Genomic DNA, 18,679 nt, shown 5'->3' with positions numbered 1-18,679 from the left:
ACAAAGCAGCCATTTGTCACACAGACATGAAAGAGATAAGCCCAAAATCGCCTTTTTTCCTCCTGTAGAACCGTGGCAGGCTGACAAAATGATCCAAACCCTGTCACTGGAAACCCACTAGCGCGCTCTTTTAAAGGCACACTGACAGGAGATTTAAGCAAAAAAACACACATACACAGCTTTATCGTATCAATCCTGTTATTGTAGTTTGTGTTTAACAACTGTTTTGCACCTATCCTCTGTCTTGCTGTCTCCACCTCTCTCTCACTCATACACACACATGCTCGCTACAGTCTCGATCACCGGTTTGTTTTGTGTCCTTTCAGGGCTGCAGTTCTTCAAGAATGTGGTTTTGGTTGCATCTCCGCAGGACCGATACGTTCCCTTCCACTCTGCCAGAATAGAAATGTGTAAGACTGCCCTCAAGGACAGAACTACAGGTTGGAAGTACTTCAAATTACGTTCAAATCATGAATTATCCACACTTTCAATATTTACATTTTATTTTAATTAATATGTATATCATTTCACTGCTTCTGTCCCCTGCAGCTTGTCAACTCTGATCCTTTTCAGTGTTCATTAGAAGACTCAGTGTTCCTTTAGGGTGGTTGCCTTATTTCCCCGCCACCATTACCTTCGCAAGCTTATCAATGACCAGATCAATAGCCACCGCTGGCTTCTGAATAGTCTTAATTTGTCTCTTTTACTTTAAAGACCTTGAATATTCCATCATTTACAGCTCATGATATCATCGAAAGATCCAGAGAATCTGAACATATATATATATATATATATATATGTATATATATATATGGCAAACTATTTGGTCATAGTTTATTATTTAAATCTAATGATAACTGAATGATGGTTTAGGGTATGTTTTAATGTTCTTAGGGACAGTCATGTAAAAAGACAGTACACTGCTTTTCATTTCTAAAGTTTAATGTATCAAAACACAATTAAATATCATCTGATCGTTACAATATCTTATAATGAGGTAAATACAACGACAGATGAACAACAATTCATGACATATCTTATATGTCCCGGTACATTTCTTTGTCAGGTTACTGAAATTGTCAGGATATATTTGCATTGTGGATATTGTACCATTTTCTTCATTTTAGTCTGTTGGAAAAATATTTCAGGGATTTTTCACTACTTACAATAATTTGAAAAACAAATTAATTAATTACACTAGATTAATCATTAGATTTATTGATAATAATACGACTTTTAAGTTTTAACCCCATGAACATATCTATTCTTTGGACTCATAATACCATTCCTCATTGTGTTCTGCAGGTCCCGTGTACACAGAGATGATCAACAACCTTCTGCAGCCACTTGTGGAGGCTAAAGAATGCCGTCTGATCCGGCAGAATGTGTTCCATGCTCTGCCCAACACAGCCAACACACTGATCGGCCGCGCCGCCCACATCGCAGTCTTGGACTCTGAGCTCTTCTTGGAGAAGTTCTTCTTAGTGGCAGGGCTCAACTACTTTAAATAAAGGTGCTAGGACTGCAGGCTCACTGGACAAAGGCTGACTGTGGTTGACGGATTTTGAATCTGGAGGACAAGGACCTCCCCGTTATCACGCGCAGTCTATGAAATGTATATATTCCCTGGGATCCAATAAGGTCAGATCTGTATGTCCCACTTGTTAGGACTGTTAGCAGCAGCTGTTAAAGGATTATTGTGTTTTAACTGTTTAAATTGCAACCTCATAAGTCTGAGTTTGACGTGTATCCATGCAAGACAAAACATCTGATGATGTAGATGTTTTTTTGGCCTTATGAATACATTTTCAGCCAGAACACTAACCGATGCTAATTGTGGTGTAAAGCATCTACTTACTTTCCCTTTACAGCCTTCAGTGTCAAGGGTTGATTTAATTCTTCTTTAAGGGTTAAGCAGAAGAAGTGAAAGAAGAAGTCTTACACTATATTTACAACCGAGGCAGTGGATGTGCAGCATTTATCCCCCTGATTGTAAATGATTTTGTTGTACAAAACCTAGCTGTTCCTTTATACTAAAACAAATGTATTGTTTGAAATGATTTATTTTTATGTATCTACAGTGTAAGTAGTCCATCTAAATGTTAACTGTGTCTTCTTGTCAGATCCATGTAACAAAAATCAAAGTGTTGTCCAAAGCGGGCAGAGGAGTGACCAAGTGTAGCCCATAGTTTAATATGATCTGCTACTATTATTCACTTCCACATGTTTAACTGTCAGATCTAAATTTTCACGGATTATTGCACCAACTGACTGTCAAACTGACTAAAATCAGGAACTGAGTGCTTGTTAAGGCCAGCCCTCCTTAGTTATTACTTCCAAACCTGTCAAGCAAGACCCATTGATTGTGTGGGAGTACTAGCAGCTCAATAAAGCCACCAGATTAAAAATTTTTATTTTTTTTGCTAGATGCTCTTTTGGCAGAAAATAAGAATTAAAAAAAAGAAAACAAGGTGCAGAGATCTGAAAAGTAGTTACATCTAGCAGCAAAGTCGCCAAGTTGACCACAATGCATCTTTTGTTTTGTTTGAACATAACCTTCTTTCCTAGCTTAGCTCACAGTTTTACATTTTAGACTTAATCCTGTAACCCAGAGGCCAAATGTAATATACTTTGGAAATATTTCCTACATTGTTTAAACTCTTGCTTGTGTCTCTGGTTCCAATGCTTGAAAGGTTTTTGCATCTATTAGCGCTGCTATTAGCGCTGTTATTAGTGCTGCTATTAGCACTGCTATTAGCTCTGCTATTAGCGCCATTCTAACTCTTTAGCTGTACTAAAGTAAATTTGAAAGAGCTTTGGTTGGATCAGATAGAGGAGATAAGCCCTGCTCTGATTGGTTGTAAGAATTAGGACTGTTTAGGTCTACAGAACATCATCATGCAAAGGCAATGCGGAAGTGCCTTAAAGTGCAATACTACTGATGGCAACTATATGTTGGCTCAAAAACATCTGAATCCAATAGACTCCCATTCAAAAAGTTGTGATTTCTCCTAAAGATTTATTTTTTACTTTATTGAATATATTTTTTCCTTTACATAAATATGCCATCAGCTCGTCTCACTCCTTGTTATCAGTACGCTGGTGGTTCTCAAGGCTTCAAAGGACAGTTCACAAACCAACGGCTAACATCACGACTGTTCACAATGACCTTTTGATTTACAGTCAGTGGGTTGCTCAGAAGTCTGAGCTGATCTCATCTAAAACTAACATTTATAAAACTCTGACTACTCTCATAAGCCACTCGATTGTTATTTTAATATTCTCAGTATTTATGTGGCTTCCACAGGAAGTAAACAGGCTTACTGACATGATCAATAATGTATAATATAGAAGAGAAACGTGTTTTCCATGACTAATACACTATGATGTTAAGGTCCATTTTTTAAAATTCATTGTTTCTTCAAAATTGTTTCAATTGTAGTCTTATTTTCTTATTATAAAGAAAAGTGAGTGATTCTTCATAATATTGAGCTGCCGCCAGGACTCTCCCACGCATGTTCATTAAATCTGTGTGATGCATGACGATGGCTGGGAGGCGATGCTAGAATTTGAACATCTCATGCAGAATCAGAAATATTTTTTTATATGTTTGCTACAGTTTTCCAGCATCCCGATGAGGACTGTTCTCCTCATCATTGTGCTGTCCATCTCAGAGATTTGTTGTCATAGACATGTGGCAGCAGTGGCAGTGCACCTGCTGCATATGTAGTTATGTACATACAGAGAGCTATATTTTAACCTTTGCACCGGTTTGTTGACAAGTGCACTTTATCGAGAACCTTGAATCAACCTCCACTAGCTTTACAAAGTACAAACAGCTTTTTGTTCTTGTTGTTGTTAAAATATGCACTGCTTCTTTGATCTCAAGGTCGCGTCCTGCACTTGCTGTGAGAATTTAACTCGGCTGTCCGTCTCGCACATTCAAGCGTTGTCTCGTCTTCAAAGTGTACTGTCTCTGGAGAACAACTAATGACATCGCAAAGTGCTCTTTTTCCACGTCGAGGCTGTTGCCATGGCGCTGCACAGTAAGCATAGTGCCACGGTGATTGACTTTAAACAAACAGGATCTTTTCAGACACAGAGATCGTTCTCATAAAGCCACCAAGCAAAGCTGCATAAGCATGCTGTAGGAGCTGTCATTCACCGTGCATAATTTTAAAACTCCTATCCACCGACACACACACTGTATATGGACAAGTCTTCAACTTGTTGGCTTTTCCTATGTTTGTGTGCCACGTGTGTTTACCCGATAGGAATCGATGGAGGGAAAAAGTTTTGAGAGATATCGCCATCAAGGCCCTTCAAGGGCAGGCACAGGTATGAGATAGTTTCCTGAGTTGGATGGCTATCTTGTTAAGGGTTTCACAGACATTTATACCATCCTGTTGATGTAGAGAAGAAATTCAATATGAGCAAATATGTCTCTGAGAGAGTTAAGTCCATGTACACCAGTGTCATCAATGGGACCGAATCAGAGATGTTCCTTAAACCCAAAAGGTCCTCTGAACTGCTGTCATCCTTCAGAACTTGCAAACTTGAACCTTTTTGTATTTGATCGCCCTTTACTGGACAATGTGTAATATATGTATGTGTGTGAGGAGTGTTATCACTGTCCACTCATTGCTGTGTCACCTTCCATATGTTTGAACTGAATGTAATGTCTGACATCACTGTGAGGGACATGTATCTACTCAAATTTTTTTTTTCTATAACATGTACCGTAAATACTACTTCATCTGTGCCAATACGACTGTACTATTTTTATATGTTGCTGATCATACTGTATGTATTCTGTAGTAGCTTGTGTTCTCTGTAAAAATATAAATACAAGTATATATTGCATAATAATATAATAACAGATATGTCAGAAATAAAAAATGTTCCTTTTGCGTTATTATTTTTGTTTTGTTTTGTTCTTTGAGTTTACTATTTTGTATTACTATAAGTGCTGTCACTACACTCTGTTTTTTATATTTCCCCCTTTAGGATTATATGTCCTCAGTTTTTTTTTCTTAAATAGTTTGAAAGCTTTTCAGGTGTCCTACAGTATGTGAATACCAGGGTCAGTTTTATTTATAAAGTACTTTATAAACAAATGAGTTGCATGAAAGTGGTGTACAATATATATATATATATATATATATATATATATATATATATAAGAGCTATGACATCCCATAACAACAGAGTAAAACACAATAGGTCAAATGGAATTATACCTATATTAAAAGTAGAAAAAGTAGGTCTATTAGAAAATTTGAATATTAGAAAAAAAAAGATATATATATATATGTGTGTGTGTGTGTATTTAATTCAAACACCAATAAGAACAGTTGGGTCTTAATTAGTGTCTTAAAAGTCTGTAAACCCTCAGACTTTCTATAAATAGATAAATTGTCCCCCAGGTTAGGAGCAATGACAGAAAAGGCATCATTGTGTTTTTTATTGTATTGCAGAAGCTCACAGTTAGCTCCCACAGCTATCCCAGTTCCTGGAGTTTCAAGTCTGGTACTCTTGTAGCTAGAACCAGGAGTTCCCAAGCTAAGAAGGCAGTTCAAGAAATCTGTTTAATATGTGCGTCAAATATAGCTGAGTATCATCAAAATAGCAATGAAAATTTATGCCATGCTATCTAATATGATTACCCAATGGAAGCATGTATAAAGTGAAAAGAATTAGTCCAAGCACAGAACCCTGTGGAACTCCATGACTTACTCTGGTGAGGAAGATTCTTCGCCTACAAGAACAAACTGAAATCTTCCAGATAAATAGGACTTAAACCAGTCTAATGCAGTTCCTTTAATCCCAATAACATGTTCAACTCTCTGTAACAGAATGCTATGATCGGTTGTATCAAATGCAGCACTGAGATCCAACAGGATCTCACACAAGTCTGCTATCAGATGTTAAGAGGAGATCATTGGTAACTTTCACCAGTGCTGTTTCTGTGCTATGGTGGAGGACCTGACTGAAACTCTTCAAACAGATTATTTTTCTGTAAATGAACACAAAGTTGAGCTGCAACTATTTTTTCAAGAACTTTAGACAAAAAAGGGAGATTGGATATAGGTCGATAATTAGCTAGCACTTCTGAATTGAGAGTAGGTTTTTAAGTTACGGTTTAATTACAGCAACCTTAAAAGTCTGAGGTACATATCCTGTCAACAAGAACAGATTGATCAAGTCCAGTATGGAAGTGTCAATTAAGGGGAAAACCTCCTTGAACAGTCTGGTTTGGATTGGGTCTATAATACAAGTTGAGGGTTTAGAAGAAACTATTGTTGTTGTTGGCTCCGAGAGATCAACTGGACAGAAAAATTACAATTTCTTTTCAACATTTATAGTAAGAATGTTGAGTATGTTATATATATTTTTTTTTTACAGTGAAGGAGTAAAGCAGGAAAGAAGCACCATGCAAAGGTACAAATAGAAATTTCAGCTCTCAAGAAAACTTACTAAGGTCTCCTTAGACCTTTTGTAACTATGTTAGATTGGTGACCAAGTGGTGCTATATTTCCAAAGCTTTAAAAATACTGTGACTCCTTTAACTTTGTCTCAGAAATCAGTCTATTGGCTCATCTAAGCAACCGCCAAGCACTAAAAATTACAACACATGGTGCCTACAAAGCTGGAGATCCTCAAAAAAAAAAAAAAAAAAGCTAGCCAAGCATTTCGTGCCAAGCATTAGTGGTGTTTTTCAAATTTCATGAAGACACAGCAGCTAAAAAGAATGCTGGAGGAGAAGGTATGGTCTGGGTGACCAAGAATATTTTAGACAATTTCTAAATGGATTGCTAGAAAGGCAAATCATAACCTGGAGTGGTGTTGAACAAAGAACAAAACAAAACCCATATACCAAGACTGTTTAGTTTACACACCTCCAATCCAGTGGCAAAAGCTGAAGGTGTTCCATGAGCCTCACAGGTCCCCAAGCTGTGGACAAGTCAGAAAGGAGCAGCGGATAAAAGAAAAGCAGAAAGAATTGACAAAAATGCCTCAAACACGAATTGAACCTGAAGAGCATTTAGAAGCTGTGATACCTGCCAGAGTGGGTGTTAGTAAGTAATGAAGCTTATGTGCAAGTTTGACAAGGAAGATCTGCTGTCTGTCATTCTATCTCTATTCTTTTATCGCTAACATGGCTAATTCCGGCTGGATTTTGCCCTCTTTAAATCAGCCCATAGCTCTTCCTCTTTGAAATTCTTTTTGCCATTCATACAGTCTATCTGCAATATTAAGCAGGTATTTTCACTGTTATGGGTGGTCAATGTAAGAGAGTCCGTTTAGCCTATGGAGGGTTGTAGACGTTATCTGAGGACAGCAGGTGTCACCCTGTCAGCGACCCTAAGAGGGGTTTGTTGGTATGCACAGACATGTAGCTAGCTCCTGCTTTTCCGAGCCACTCCACCCACAGATTTGTCACGGCCTTTAACTTCTGTCTGTGTATATTCTATTAACAAACCCTGTTGTGGGACAACAATGACCTGCCATTTGTATTGTCCATCAGTCTTACGCACAGTAAACGAATAATAGCTGCAAACCCCCACTGACCCCCCATTTCAGCTGCATCAATTTATGACTTTCAGGTTTGGGATACCCTGGAGCTATAAATCCAAGCCCACAACAATCCATACTCAATTTGATTTCAGGGTGTTCTTTCTCATTCCACTGCCCATTCGTCACTGCATGTTGACCTCATGATCCAACTGAGACTAGTTGGAGTCCCTCCACTTGTATTTTTCTCCCCTCTTCCTTCCCTACCCTGAAATCAATACAGCTCATTTTTTCCCACCCCAGCCCACAAGGCATCACTGCAAACTGATGACGGAACTGCCCTCATACAAAGTAGTGCTTTTTATTTGCTTCAAGTAAGAGCAAATGGTTGGTCACATTCACTTATCATCAAATGAAATGAAATCATAGCTAATAAAAGGCGCACTCTTGTTTACAGCTCGGCTCCCGCTCAAACACATCCCCTCAGGAGACCCATCTTGTTCTGCATGTGTCGCTCCTCTTCAGCCATAAAATGTAGGAAAAATGATTTTGTCATTAAATCCATCTTGCAGACTTGATTGAAGCGGTGTTCATTCCATTGTTTGCCTTGTGAGGGATGGAAACCATTAGTCCCAGAGTGATACTTTGGGCAGGCGTCGTCAATAAGCAAGTCGCCGGTGGGAGTAATTATTGCCGCATGAAACTGTCTGAGCTGGAAAGTAATAAGATCTCACATGGTCTCATTATCTCCCATGACACTGATGAGCAGGATTTCACACCTAAAGATGAGGAAGATGAAGCATCATAAAAGCTGCAGAGCTGGACATTCAGGACCACTCTGAGTGATGGCTTTCCTGTCATATGTCTCCAAAGGGGAATTGCTTCAGAATTGCTTCAGACAAGCATAGCTGTGCTTGTTTGGAAAATTATTTCTTTAAAAAAAGGTTTCAGCTGATAACAACAATAGCCTTACAGAAAGTACACGCTTTCAAAAATGAGTGTGGTGTATTATTATGAAGAGCAGACAGCTCTTACTGAAGCACTGCTCCATAATACAAAGTGACCATGATGGAGGGCGAGGGGCAGAATATCAGAACCAGAAAGATTTTTGGTTTTATCAGTTCCTTATTACATAGTAAATTCTTCAATGTACACAAACATCCCATGTAAGTATGTCTTTTAAAATCTATCTAAAATCTACAGATATAGTTCAGCATACTTTTGAAATAACACGGGGTGTGGTAGTTAGCACTGTTGCCTCACAGCAAGAGGGTTCCAGGTTCGTTCCCCCCATGTATGTGTGGGTTCTCTCCGGATACTTCATCTTCCTCCCACTGTCCAAAAACAGTGGGAGGGTTAATTGGTGTCTTTGAAATTGTCCCTAGGAGTGAGTGTGAGCTTGTGTGTGGTTGTTTGTCTCGTTTGTCTCTGTGTGGCCCTGTGATGGACTGGTGACCTGTCCAGGGTGTTCCCTGCCTCCTGCCCGATGACCGCTGGGTTAGGCTCCAGCCCCCCTGCGACCCAACGGAAGGATTAAGCGGGTATAGAAAATGGATGGATGGATGGATTTGAAAAGTTGCCATAGTGTGATGTGTTTTGCTGTAATGTCAAAGGCAAAGCACTGAAATGGCTCACAAAGCTAGTATGGAAAAAAATAAAGTTAGCCCGATGGACTACGACAGGTACATTGGCGGAGCCGTAGATGTGGGATTTTCACCCTGAGGATGGAAAAATTTAAACGTTGCACATTTAATAGTTGGGAACAATTTAATAATAATAGTATTTAATGCATTTCATTTATAAATCAATTTACATTTGTAAAACAAATCTCAAAGTGTTACATAGTAAGAACAATAATAACACTGATAAAAACACATTAAAGACCATAAATATTGAGCTATTGCTATTGGTATTTGACTACCAACCACCTAAATTTCCAGCTGTGCTTATCCCTACCTTATAAGAAGGTCTGATACTTGCAAAGGTACAGGAGTTACAGTACAATTCAGAGACAACATAGCACACTGGACGCAATGTTAAGTAGTCTGACACGTCTTTAAAGTAAAAATTAATTGTTCATTGCAAATGAAAACTTGCTGGTTTTATATGATTTTGCATTATATCTTCACTTAGATATAAGACATAACAACTACTTACTGTTTACGTTGATACACAAGTGAAATACAGTCTAGTTGGTATGTTTTACCTCAGCTCTAATCTATGTACAGTATCATCTCACCAAAGCAGTCATTCTCAACCACAATGTTAACCTTTAAATCAGACAATAGAAGCTTATCTTTGAGCTGTGCAAAGTCTTCAATATTTGTGTCTCTGTCTTGTATGTTGTTGCTCTTGCTCATACCAGCTGTGTTAGCATCTATGAATGAACTGTGACGTCTCAACAGATCTGTCAGACTACTACTTAACAGTCTTCTCGACAGTTTTTAGTACAATGCTTTTTCCCGCTTGTAAAATCAGATTCAGAATTACTTTATTAATCCCAAAGGAAAAATTACTTTTCTATCACGCTCGATTGGAGATAAAAATAACTAACAAAACAAAAAATTAAGAAAAAAAATACTCAAACTGAAACAATAAAATAACACAACTGTACAGTAAATGTTGAAATAGAAAAAGTAATTAATATTAAGTGGCAAGATGTAATATAACAAATTAGAAAGTCTATGTACACAATGTACATTTGTGTGAATGCAAGAGTGTACACAATAACTAAACCTAAAGAGGGTGGAGTTGTAAAGCTTGAAAGCCACTGGATAAATGATTTCCTTTGGAGTGGGTGTGAAGGGTTTTCCAGTACTGACCTTGGCTTAGACAACATTCTCTTCTCTGACACCACCTCCAGAGAGTCCAGTTCCACCCCACCAATGCTGTTGGCCTCGCAGATCAGTTTATTGAGCCTGTCGGCGTCTGCTACCCTCAGTCTGCTGGCCAAGTATATCACAGCAGAGGGGATTGCACTGGCCCCCACGGACTCATAAAATATCCTGTGGACATTGAAAGACCTTGGCCTTTCCTGTAGATAGCAGGCGTGTTCTTGGTCCAGTCCAGTCCAGTTTACTGTCAATTCAAAGTCCAGACGAATCCAGATTTAAAAGATAAAGAATCCAGATAAAATCCAGATAAAATCCAGACGATCTCCAGACATCATAATTGTCGGAGCATTGTAAAATATGTAAGTGTTGGTTGTCTGACGTGTTTGTGCTTAACTTGCTATCAAAATCCAAGGCCCCTCGATCCAAAATAATTACCATTAAAACATGGTTAGAAGTAATATCTGTTAATGTTTAAAGCCCTATAGATTTTATTCAAAGAAATATTGTAAAACTGAATTCCTGACCAAACAAACATGATAAAGAAAAACATGTATCCATAAGTCCTCTACACCTTCACCATTATTGCTGCTCCACCACAAACCTTTTTCAGGTTCTTCTTGCCAAACAAAGACGGCAGACAAAAATGACAAAATCACTTCATAAAGGATACACTTTTTGACCATTTCATTTCACTGCAGCACATGTGCTGTTAAGTGTATCTGTGCTGAGTCTGAGAGCCGTGAGTCGTAATAAGGGCTCACCTGCAGAAAGTTAGCTGGTTCCAAGGGTGGGAATGCTAAAGAGGGTTTGGAGTTGGTTTGAAGTGAACTGAAGACTGAAGTTTCCCTTTTGTTTCCTAGCTAGAGTCAAGAGCCAAGCAAGCAGCTCTATGAGAGTGCGTCAAAACCAAACTTGCTGTGAGGTGACGTTGCTAACCACCACACCACCATGTAGCCCGCATGTTTGACCTCAAACTGAAAAAGGCTATCTGAATAATCGTCAAAATTAGTTAGCCTGCTTGCTTTGTGTGCTAGCATACAAATACTGATTGATCAGGACTGAACATGAAATAATCAATAGTTTTACAGGTATTTGGTCAAAGACAATAAATCAAGCATGAACAGCTCCAGCAAATGTCTATTCCAAGTTTTCAAAGGCGTTATTCTGAATAAAACCACATCACCGTCTTAAACATATTACAACTGATTTTGCAAGCCCCAAATGAAACATGTTGTGAAAACCCAGTGAAAATTAACACTTTTCTTTTCTAAGACAGAACATGTCTAATTTTAGGCGTTACTGAAATCACCCCCCTTGTGAAGATCAGAGGTCATGTGGACGACATGTAGGTGTTGTTGTGTATGCAGCACGACTCCAAAGTAATGAAGAGGGAAGTGTTGAACTCAGAATTTTACCAGTCACAGATGAGTCTATGTTTACGCTGCCATTAATGTTGACAAAATCTGTAATTGCTGTGTTTGCTTGATTCTAATTCCCAGAGACGTTTCTCTACATTCAAGAAGAGGCCTGCCTCCCATCCGTTATTCATAGCAGTTTCTCACCCTTTCACTCAGAGTGGATGACCTGAGTACGAGCCATGAGAGGCAGTTTTTTTTTTTTGTATGGAAGTTGACGTAATGTAGAGAGATGTGCAAATATTCTCCAGTCGTGATTGTTTTCGGTCGTGGTAAGTTATTTCCAGCAGATGGTGCTGCTACTCTCTGTTCTAGCCTGCTACGTGACACTGGCTGTACTTACTTTAAGGCTCAGCAATGAGGCCATTTTGTCAGTATGAAAAAAAAAATACAATACCCTATTAATTATGTTAAATTGTTTTATAGCATAAGGTTTGAGTAGCTCCAGTTTTTAGGGATGGATTAATCTAATCTAAAACTAATTGGGCACACATTTCTAATGAGCAGAGCTGTGTGTAAGGCTCTAAGCTGTATAGGGTGATAGGCAACAGTATTGATCACCGTACAGGCAATAAAGAAATTAAGACACCTCCTCATCTCCCCACTGAGTAGTTAAAGAACAGGCAAAACTTCTGATTAATGAAAGGTAAGAGAGAAATACACAAAATGTATACATTACCATCAGAATGTGAGACCATCTCCTGCACCTTTACTTCAAGGTGACTAACCTAGTTGGCAATGTTTGTGGCCTTGCTGATGAACACTTCAGTCAAATCTGTATCATATCTAAGCTGGAAATGGGTGTAACTGTAGAGGTCAGTCTATCCTGAAACTAGATACATCCATGGGGGATGACAGGCTGTCAAGCAAGAGCGGGGGAGGTGCTACGAGGAGGAGAGATGAAAAAAAAAAGACATCATTAAAGGCCTTTATACGAGCATTTCATTTTTAAAGTTCAAATGGTGTCAAACCAACTAACTTTACTCTTTCTCTTCCTATCTGCCAGCTGGCCAGTTGACTGTTGTGGCAGCCTTCAGTGTCATTCAACTGTCTTCCTAATGAGTCTCTCATCCAGTAGATAGATTCAGTCTCCACCATCTTGGACTGCGGTTGGCAACGGTAATGGTTATTCTTTCAGTCAAAAGCTTCAGGAGGTGGAGAACTGGTGTTTGGTCTGCACTGACAAACTGAGGGAGGCTGCAGGAGAGAACAAGGCAACGTCTACAGCAATCCAAGACAGACAAGTTGTTGCTTGTCCATAGGATGAGAAACTCATGGATAGAATTGAATGACATCAAAGACAAACACCACAGAGATGTTGCTAACCTGCACATAGAGAAACATAAAATACATGTTATTTGGCTCAACATATGTATTTGGCACATTATTTGTCTGAGAATAAGAATGCTCCTGTATTTCTAACTAAGGCTTCATCAGTCCATATAGAACAATGGATGAATCAGTTTAGCATTGGTCACCTTTTTGGTAATGCTTTGGAAAACATGGACTTGGTCAAACTTTAACTTGACAACCAACTCAAGTATATGCATATCCAGCTCCTCATGCCTGTTAGTGCCATAGGTGCAATTCTTCTGGTGAAGCTCCAAAAAGCAAAGTAAAAGATTTCTGTTAACACTAGTTCTCATCTCTCAGAAGAATAGAATAGAATCCCGTAATTTGTCTTGAAAAATCAAGAAAAAGCATCTACCAAGCAGAAGGTAGATGCATTTTCTTGATTTTGCACTGAGCTGAGGATAGTGTTATTATTGCAAAGTTAGATATAAACAAATTCCATCTTCCATTTTTTGCCAAATGACCAACCCTTTTATTGTGTTTATTTAAACTTATCTAGGTTCTACAAAAAACACTGAACAATAGCACTCTGGGTACAGACTGGGTACTGTATGATGTTTCTGTGTCCGTGTGTGCTAACTAGCTGGAACTCTGGCATTGGAAATAAAGTTTCCAGTCACGCAATTGGTCTACAGTACACTGCAGAGGTGTGTAAAATGATTAAGGTGTAGGTGTTTTCAGAGTACTTATTCCATGTAGCTACAAATATTTGATCTGCACACAGTCGAACAAGATGCACCTACACATAACAGAGTTTTTAAAATCCTAATCCAACAGTTATTAATCCCCTAAAAACTCATCTATTTTCCTCAGAATTTAACATCCTTAGAATGGCTTTGGTTTGACTCAACATCTTTTTTACTCCATTCAGTATATGGAGAATCTATGAATATGTCACTCTGGTCCAATCCTACAGCTTGGCTTCTAGTGGTTAGTGCTAGATATTACAACTTGGGTTGAGTCCTGGCTGCTAGCGGCTAGCACCTGCCATAGTTAGTGAGAGAAAATCTGGTGCTTTTTTAAAGAAAAAAAAAGTACTTAACTTGAAAATGTTGCTTAGCCCAGGCAAAGCCTATGTTGTAGCTCGAGTGTGCGCTAGCAGCTAGCCGCCTATTAATTCTTCTTGCAACTTGTAGGCTACTTGCTTCTCTTTTGATCAGTTTCTGAAAACGGCATGCAAAATAGCTGTACAACACCGCCCTACTAGTAGTGAAGTAGGCTGTCTAACTTGGGGATGGGGATGAAGAACTATCTTTAAAAGAAAGAAAATAAGCATGTGACATCGTATACCAAGCAACTTGTAATTAATCTATTTTCTTACAGCCAGCTTGAGGTCTGTCTGATCAAAAAATGTTATGCATCATTTCTTTTATCATCTATGTATTATGTTAACTCTGTAATGACCCCATCACCAGAACACGACCTTCACGTTTACTCATTATAGCTTCCTGCATTGTTAATGAAGTGTCTCCTGCACAGCAGAACCATTGCATCTCCCACAAAGCCTTTTTGAACACAGTACATGTTAGTCTTGGAGGAAGAAATGTAAAGCTTGTTTAGCTAATTGGCATAAAAATGTAAAGACTGAAGCATACAACATTCATTTGTTCTTTAAAAAGTAGCAGCGGTAAAAAAGAAAAAAGATTAAGATACGTTCAAGTCTGGCTATTGGTAAGAATGTGAAATTAATTCTTGGAGAAGATTCAGCATCTTACCAAAAACTGCCGGATGGAAAAGATAAAGACAGATCTAGCAGAGGGGTTTTAAAATTATGAAGTAATCTCTGTGTAATCCCACAAGATCCCTGCATGCAAGAAATGGTAATCCCATGTAATGATAGATGATCCTTACAAAGGTCCACTCTATCATGCAAAAGAAAAGCTGTGAACAAAGGTGAAACAGGATATACTGCGCTGAAAAAAAAGATTCATGGAGGCTTTATGTCTGGACTTCTCAGTAAGTCATCATGACTTTCAACTAAATATGCTGCAATGGCAAAGCCATGAACATGCTGAGTGAGAGATACTGCTTCTTGATATGTTCTGAATCCATTTCATTTATAACAACAGATTAACCTTGATCCCCTGTATCTCAGGATTATCCACTCAGTGACAAGTGCATATGGTGTGCTTTTCTGAAATGCATCCAAATCCACTATCACAGCTGCATTTATTCATGTGCATTCAGTCCCCCCCCCCCCACCCCCCACCCTCCCCTCCCCATCAGGATCTGCTTTCTGATCTGAAGCAGCAGTAGCAGCCAGAGTTCTGATGAGTACTAGCAGGAGAGATCATATTTCTCGAGTTTTAGCTTCTCTTCATTGGCTCCCTGTTGAATTCAGAATAGAAATGAAAATTCTTCTCATGTATAAAGCTCTTAATTACCAAGCTCCATCATACATCTTCCTGTTTTTTCTTTCTACTGTCGCCTTGTGCATGCTCAGGATAGGAGATTGGATTGTAGAGAAATTTTGGTTCAATTATTTGGTTTCCTTAGCTAGGAAACTTTTTTTATCATTATTATTGGTTCTGTATTAATTGGACTAATTTGTGATTTAATTAATTCAATTTGATTGGATTATCATCGTAGTACCAGAGTTGGATTATAATTGGCTTGAATTGGACTGTATCTTTTAAGTGCCGTGAGATTACAATTGGACTGAATTGAAACTAGAACTCAGGAGTCAATGATGGCTTTTTTGTTTATGTCTTTATATGGGATCCTGAACTTTACACTTCTCCAAGGAAGAATCAGATATTTGTCCTGCAGGCTTATTCTTGTTCAGTTGTATTTCTAGTTGCAGTCTCAGGAATGTGTTTTGTTCTGTGGTGTGGAAGCTGCAAAAGTGCAAGAGTCCTAGAGAGTTACAGTCCTTCAGACCAGCCTCAAGCTGTGACACTAGTGAGAAATATGTGTTGACAGAGATGCTTTGGGCTGAGTAACTGATAGAAACATATCAATATGAACAAGTTGCACACTGATCATGCACAATATTAAAACCCATAACAGGTGATTAACATTGATTATTCTGCCAAGATTCTTTGGGTCCTGGCATTCATGTGGATTTTACTTTGACACACCACACTCTCCGTGACAACAGCACTTGACCACTCACCAGAATCCTCCCCTCCTAAGGCAGTGCCCCCTTAACTGCAAAACATTTTCAGGAACGACTTGGGAAACATGACAAAGAGAGAGAGAGAGATCCAAAGCCGATCTGATTGAGAACCTTCACAATACTGGTCAGGAGGCTTTGATGGTGTGGCCGATAAGTGCATATTACTGACACTGCACAGAGGTTAGTCATGCCAAAAAAACAGAGAGAAAATCAAAATTTCAAGCCACATGGAAACAGAATTCTAGCTTTTCTTGTTTTCTTTATATTCTATATTTCATAAGAACAGGATGAGAAAAACCCAACAGAATGTCTAATGTTGATGAATTCATCTTTTTTTTCTGGGCAGAGCTTTTGCTTGCTGTTGGATGATAAGAATCTGTTATTTGCTGATGTTTCTTTTGACAGTGCCATGGATTAGAGAAGGAAGTACACTTGACACCTGAAACGGCTGCATCATCTGAATCAGTATGGAGGGGATGGCGGCGTTAGAGCTCCAGACATTTCAGCCACTCTCCTGGATTTGTTAGTCCAGGCTCTCATAATAAGATACAGCACACAAATTTGCTTATCTTTATTTATGATTTTTCATGGTTACCTGTAAATATTTAGCAGTGGATGTGCAGGTAAATATCTAATCATCAAAGTCTAATTCAAAGTTAATTATCAGATTAGTAGTTGAAGGTCATACTCTAAAGATTTTACTTGCTTTAGTTTACTCTAAAGTGCAGAGGCACAACTAGGATCCATCAATTCTAAACATGTAGCCAAATTGCCAAAGTTAATTGGCAATTTGATTAAATTTCAGAACTGAATTGAAAAGCTGCGTATTCACCATTCTCATATTACAAAGATATAGTTCTCTCTCTTCAGACTAAGAAGGAGAAGTCTATTAATAATAACTAATATGAACTCATTTTTAAAGCTGCTGAGCTGTTTAATCACTAGCAGATGTGGACTCTGGTTAAAGACACAGAAGACAAAACATCTTACCGGACATTGCTTTAAAACACCATCTCTCTCTGTTGTATGATGCTGCTCTGGGACTGAGCTGTACGCAATGTTGCAATGCCTGCACAATGATCAAACAGAAATATTGGGTAAAATGTAGATTATTTTTTTAACATGACACCCTAGCTTGCCTCAGTGCCAACATGTAGCAGGGATACCGGCAAAAATGGAGGAATAGACAACAAGCTCTCATAAATGCAAAAGGTGGTAGAAAATTACAGGAACATGAAGTTAGCCTGTTGTGTCAAGGATTCAATGTGCCCTCATACTAACCTTTGGTGAGCTCAGTGAGGTGCTGAAATTGCTCATGGAGGTGTTTTTAAAAAGAGAAAAAACTCTATTGGCCTTCAACCTACAAACTTGCATGGAAAACATAAAAAAGCCTGCTGTGACCATCCACAGTTGCATTTTCTTTTGTCGTCCACTTTAGTGGACCCAGAGTGAGCAAAGAGTGAGCAAACAGGGGAGCAGAGGTGGAGAATAACATGTGAAAAACCTGTGAGATGCATTAATGAGGATCTGGTGATGAAAGGGTTACAGGAAATTCACAAACACAGGAAGTCTAACAAAGAACAGTCAGGAGTTGGTTTTAATTGAAAGGAAGTCTCATCTAATTTGGGTAGATGTGATGCTAGTGGCTTTGAAGTCGGGTCTTTAACTGTCAGGACTACATTTTAATGGTGTTCAGGTAGAACACAGAGTGAATAACAGATATAAAAGCGCACATTTTGTTGGGAGACTTGACTTTATCCAAGATATGCCACAGAGATTGGATCAATGGTGATGCATTTTTAATCATCCAAAGGTTGAGTTCTGTTAGAAACTTGTGCCCCTGCAGAGCTGGACATTAAACGTAACACAATTTTTTTTAAGGTTGTGGATTTTTTTTCAGCATTGCAGTGTTCATGTATTAATAATTATTATTTGGTGGTAACCCTTAAAAAAAAGAATTACTTGAAAGGAGGAACTGACCAAGACACATCACAATTTAAAATGTTGAACAACTTGAAGAATTCTGCTCTGGTTCTCTCTTAAAGCAACACTGGTGATCTTGGGCTCCCCCCAACGGTTCATGCGATGCTACACCACTGGCATGAAAACAGATCTCTGTGTGAGCCCTACACATGCGAAATGATTTTGTTGTCATGTTGAAGAGGCTACAAAGACACCATCAAAAGCCCACAAAAATGTAAAGCCAAACAATATGGTGCAAGGCTTGAAACCGCCAACTGCGGTATTTCAGTCCTCGGCCCTCCAGGGCAGTTTCAGGCCCATGAACGTGCATAATAAAGATCGGTATACTTCCAATCGAGTCAGAAACAGAAAGTGTTAAGGTTCAGAAACTTCTCTAGTGTTGCTTTAGTTTAGTTTTTTAGTTGGTATAGAGCCTACTCTAAAAGAACAAAAAAAAAAACCAGATATTTATGAGACTGTAC

General features: G+C 38.6%; 1 protein-coding gene across 1 annotated transcript in view; it reads left to right on the top strand.

Moving 5' to 3' along the window:
• fam135b (family with sequence similarity 135 member B) overlaps positions 1 to 4,916 on the top strand; it is a 52,426-nt gene extending 47,510 nt beyond the window's left edge. The window contains exons 19-20 of the mRNA XM_072369876.1: positions 327 to 440; positions 1,306 to 4,916. Of these exons, the coding sequence (XP_072225977.1) occupies positions 327 to 440; positions 1,306 to 1,511 (320 nt within the window). The 3' untranslated portion in view covers positions 1,512 to 4,916. The remainder of the gene's footprint in view (positions 1 to 326; positions 441 to 1,305) is intronic.
• The last annotated feature ends 13,763 nt before the right edge of the window (positions 4,917 to 18,679 follow it).

This window comes from Leuresthes tenuis, unplaced genomic scaffold, assembly GCF_036924035.1.
Source record: "Leuresthes tenuis unplaced genomic scaffold, fLeuTen1.0.hap1 SCAF_18, whole genome shotgun sequence".
Classification (NCBI taxonomy): Eukaryota; Metazoa; Chordata; class Actinopteri; order Atheriniformes; family Atherinopsidae; genus Leuresthes; species Leuresthes tenuis.
This window is presented reverse-complemented; position numbering and strand designations above follow the sequence as displayed.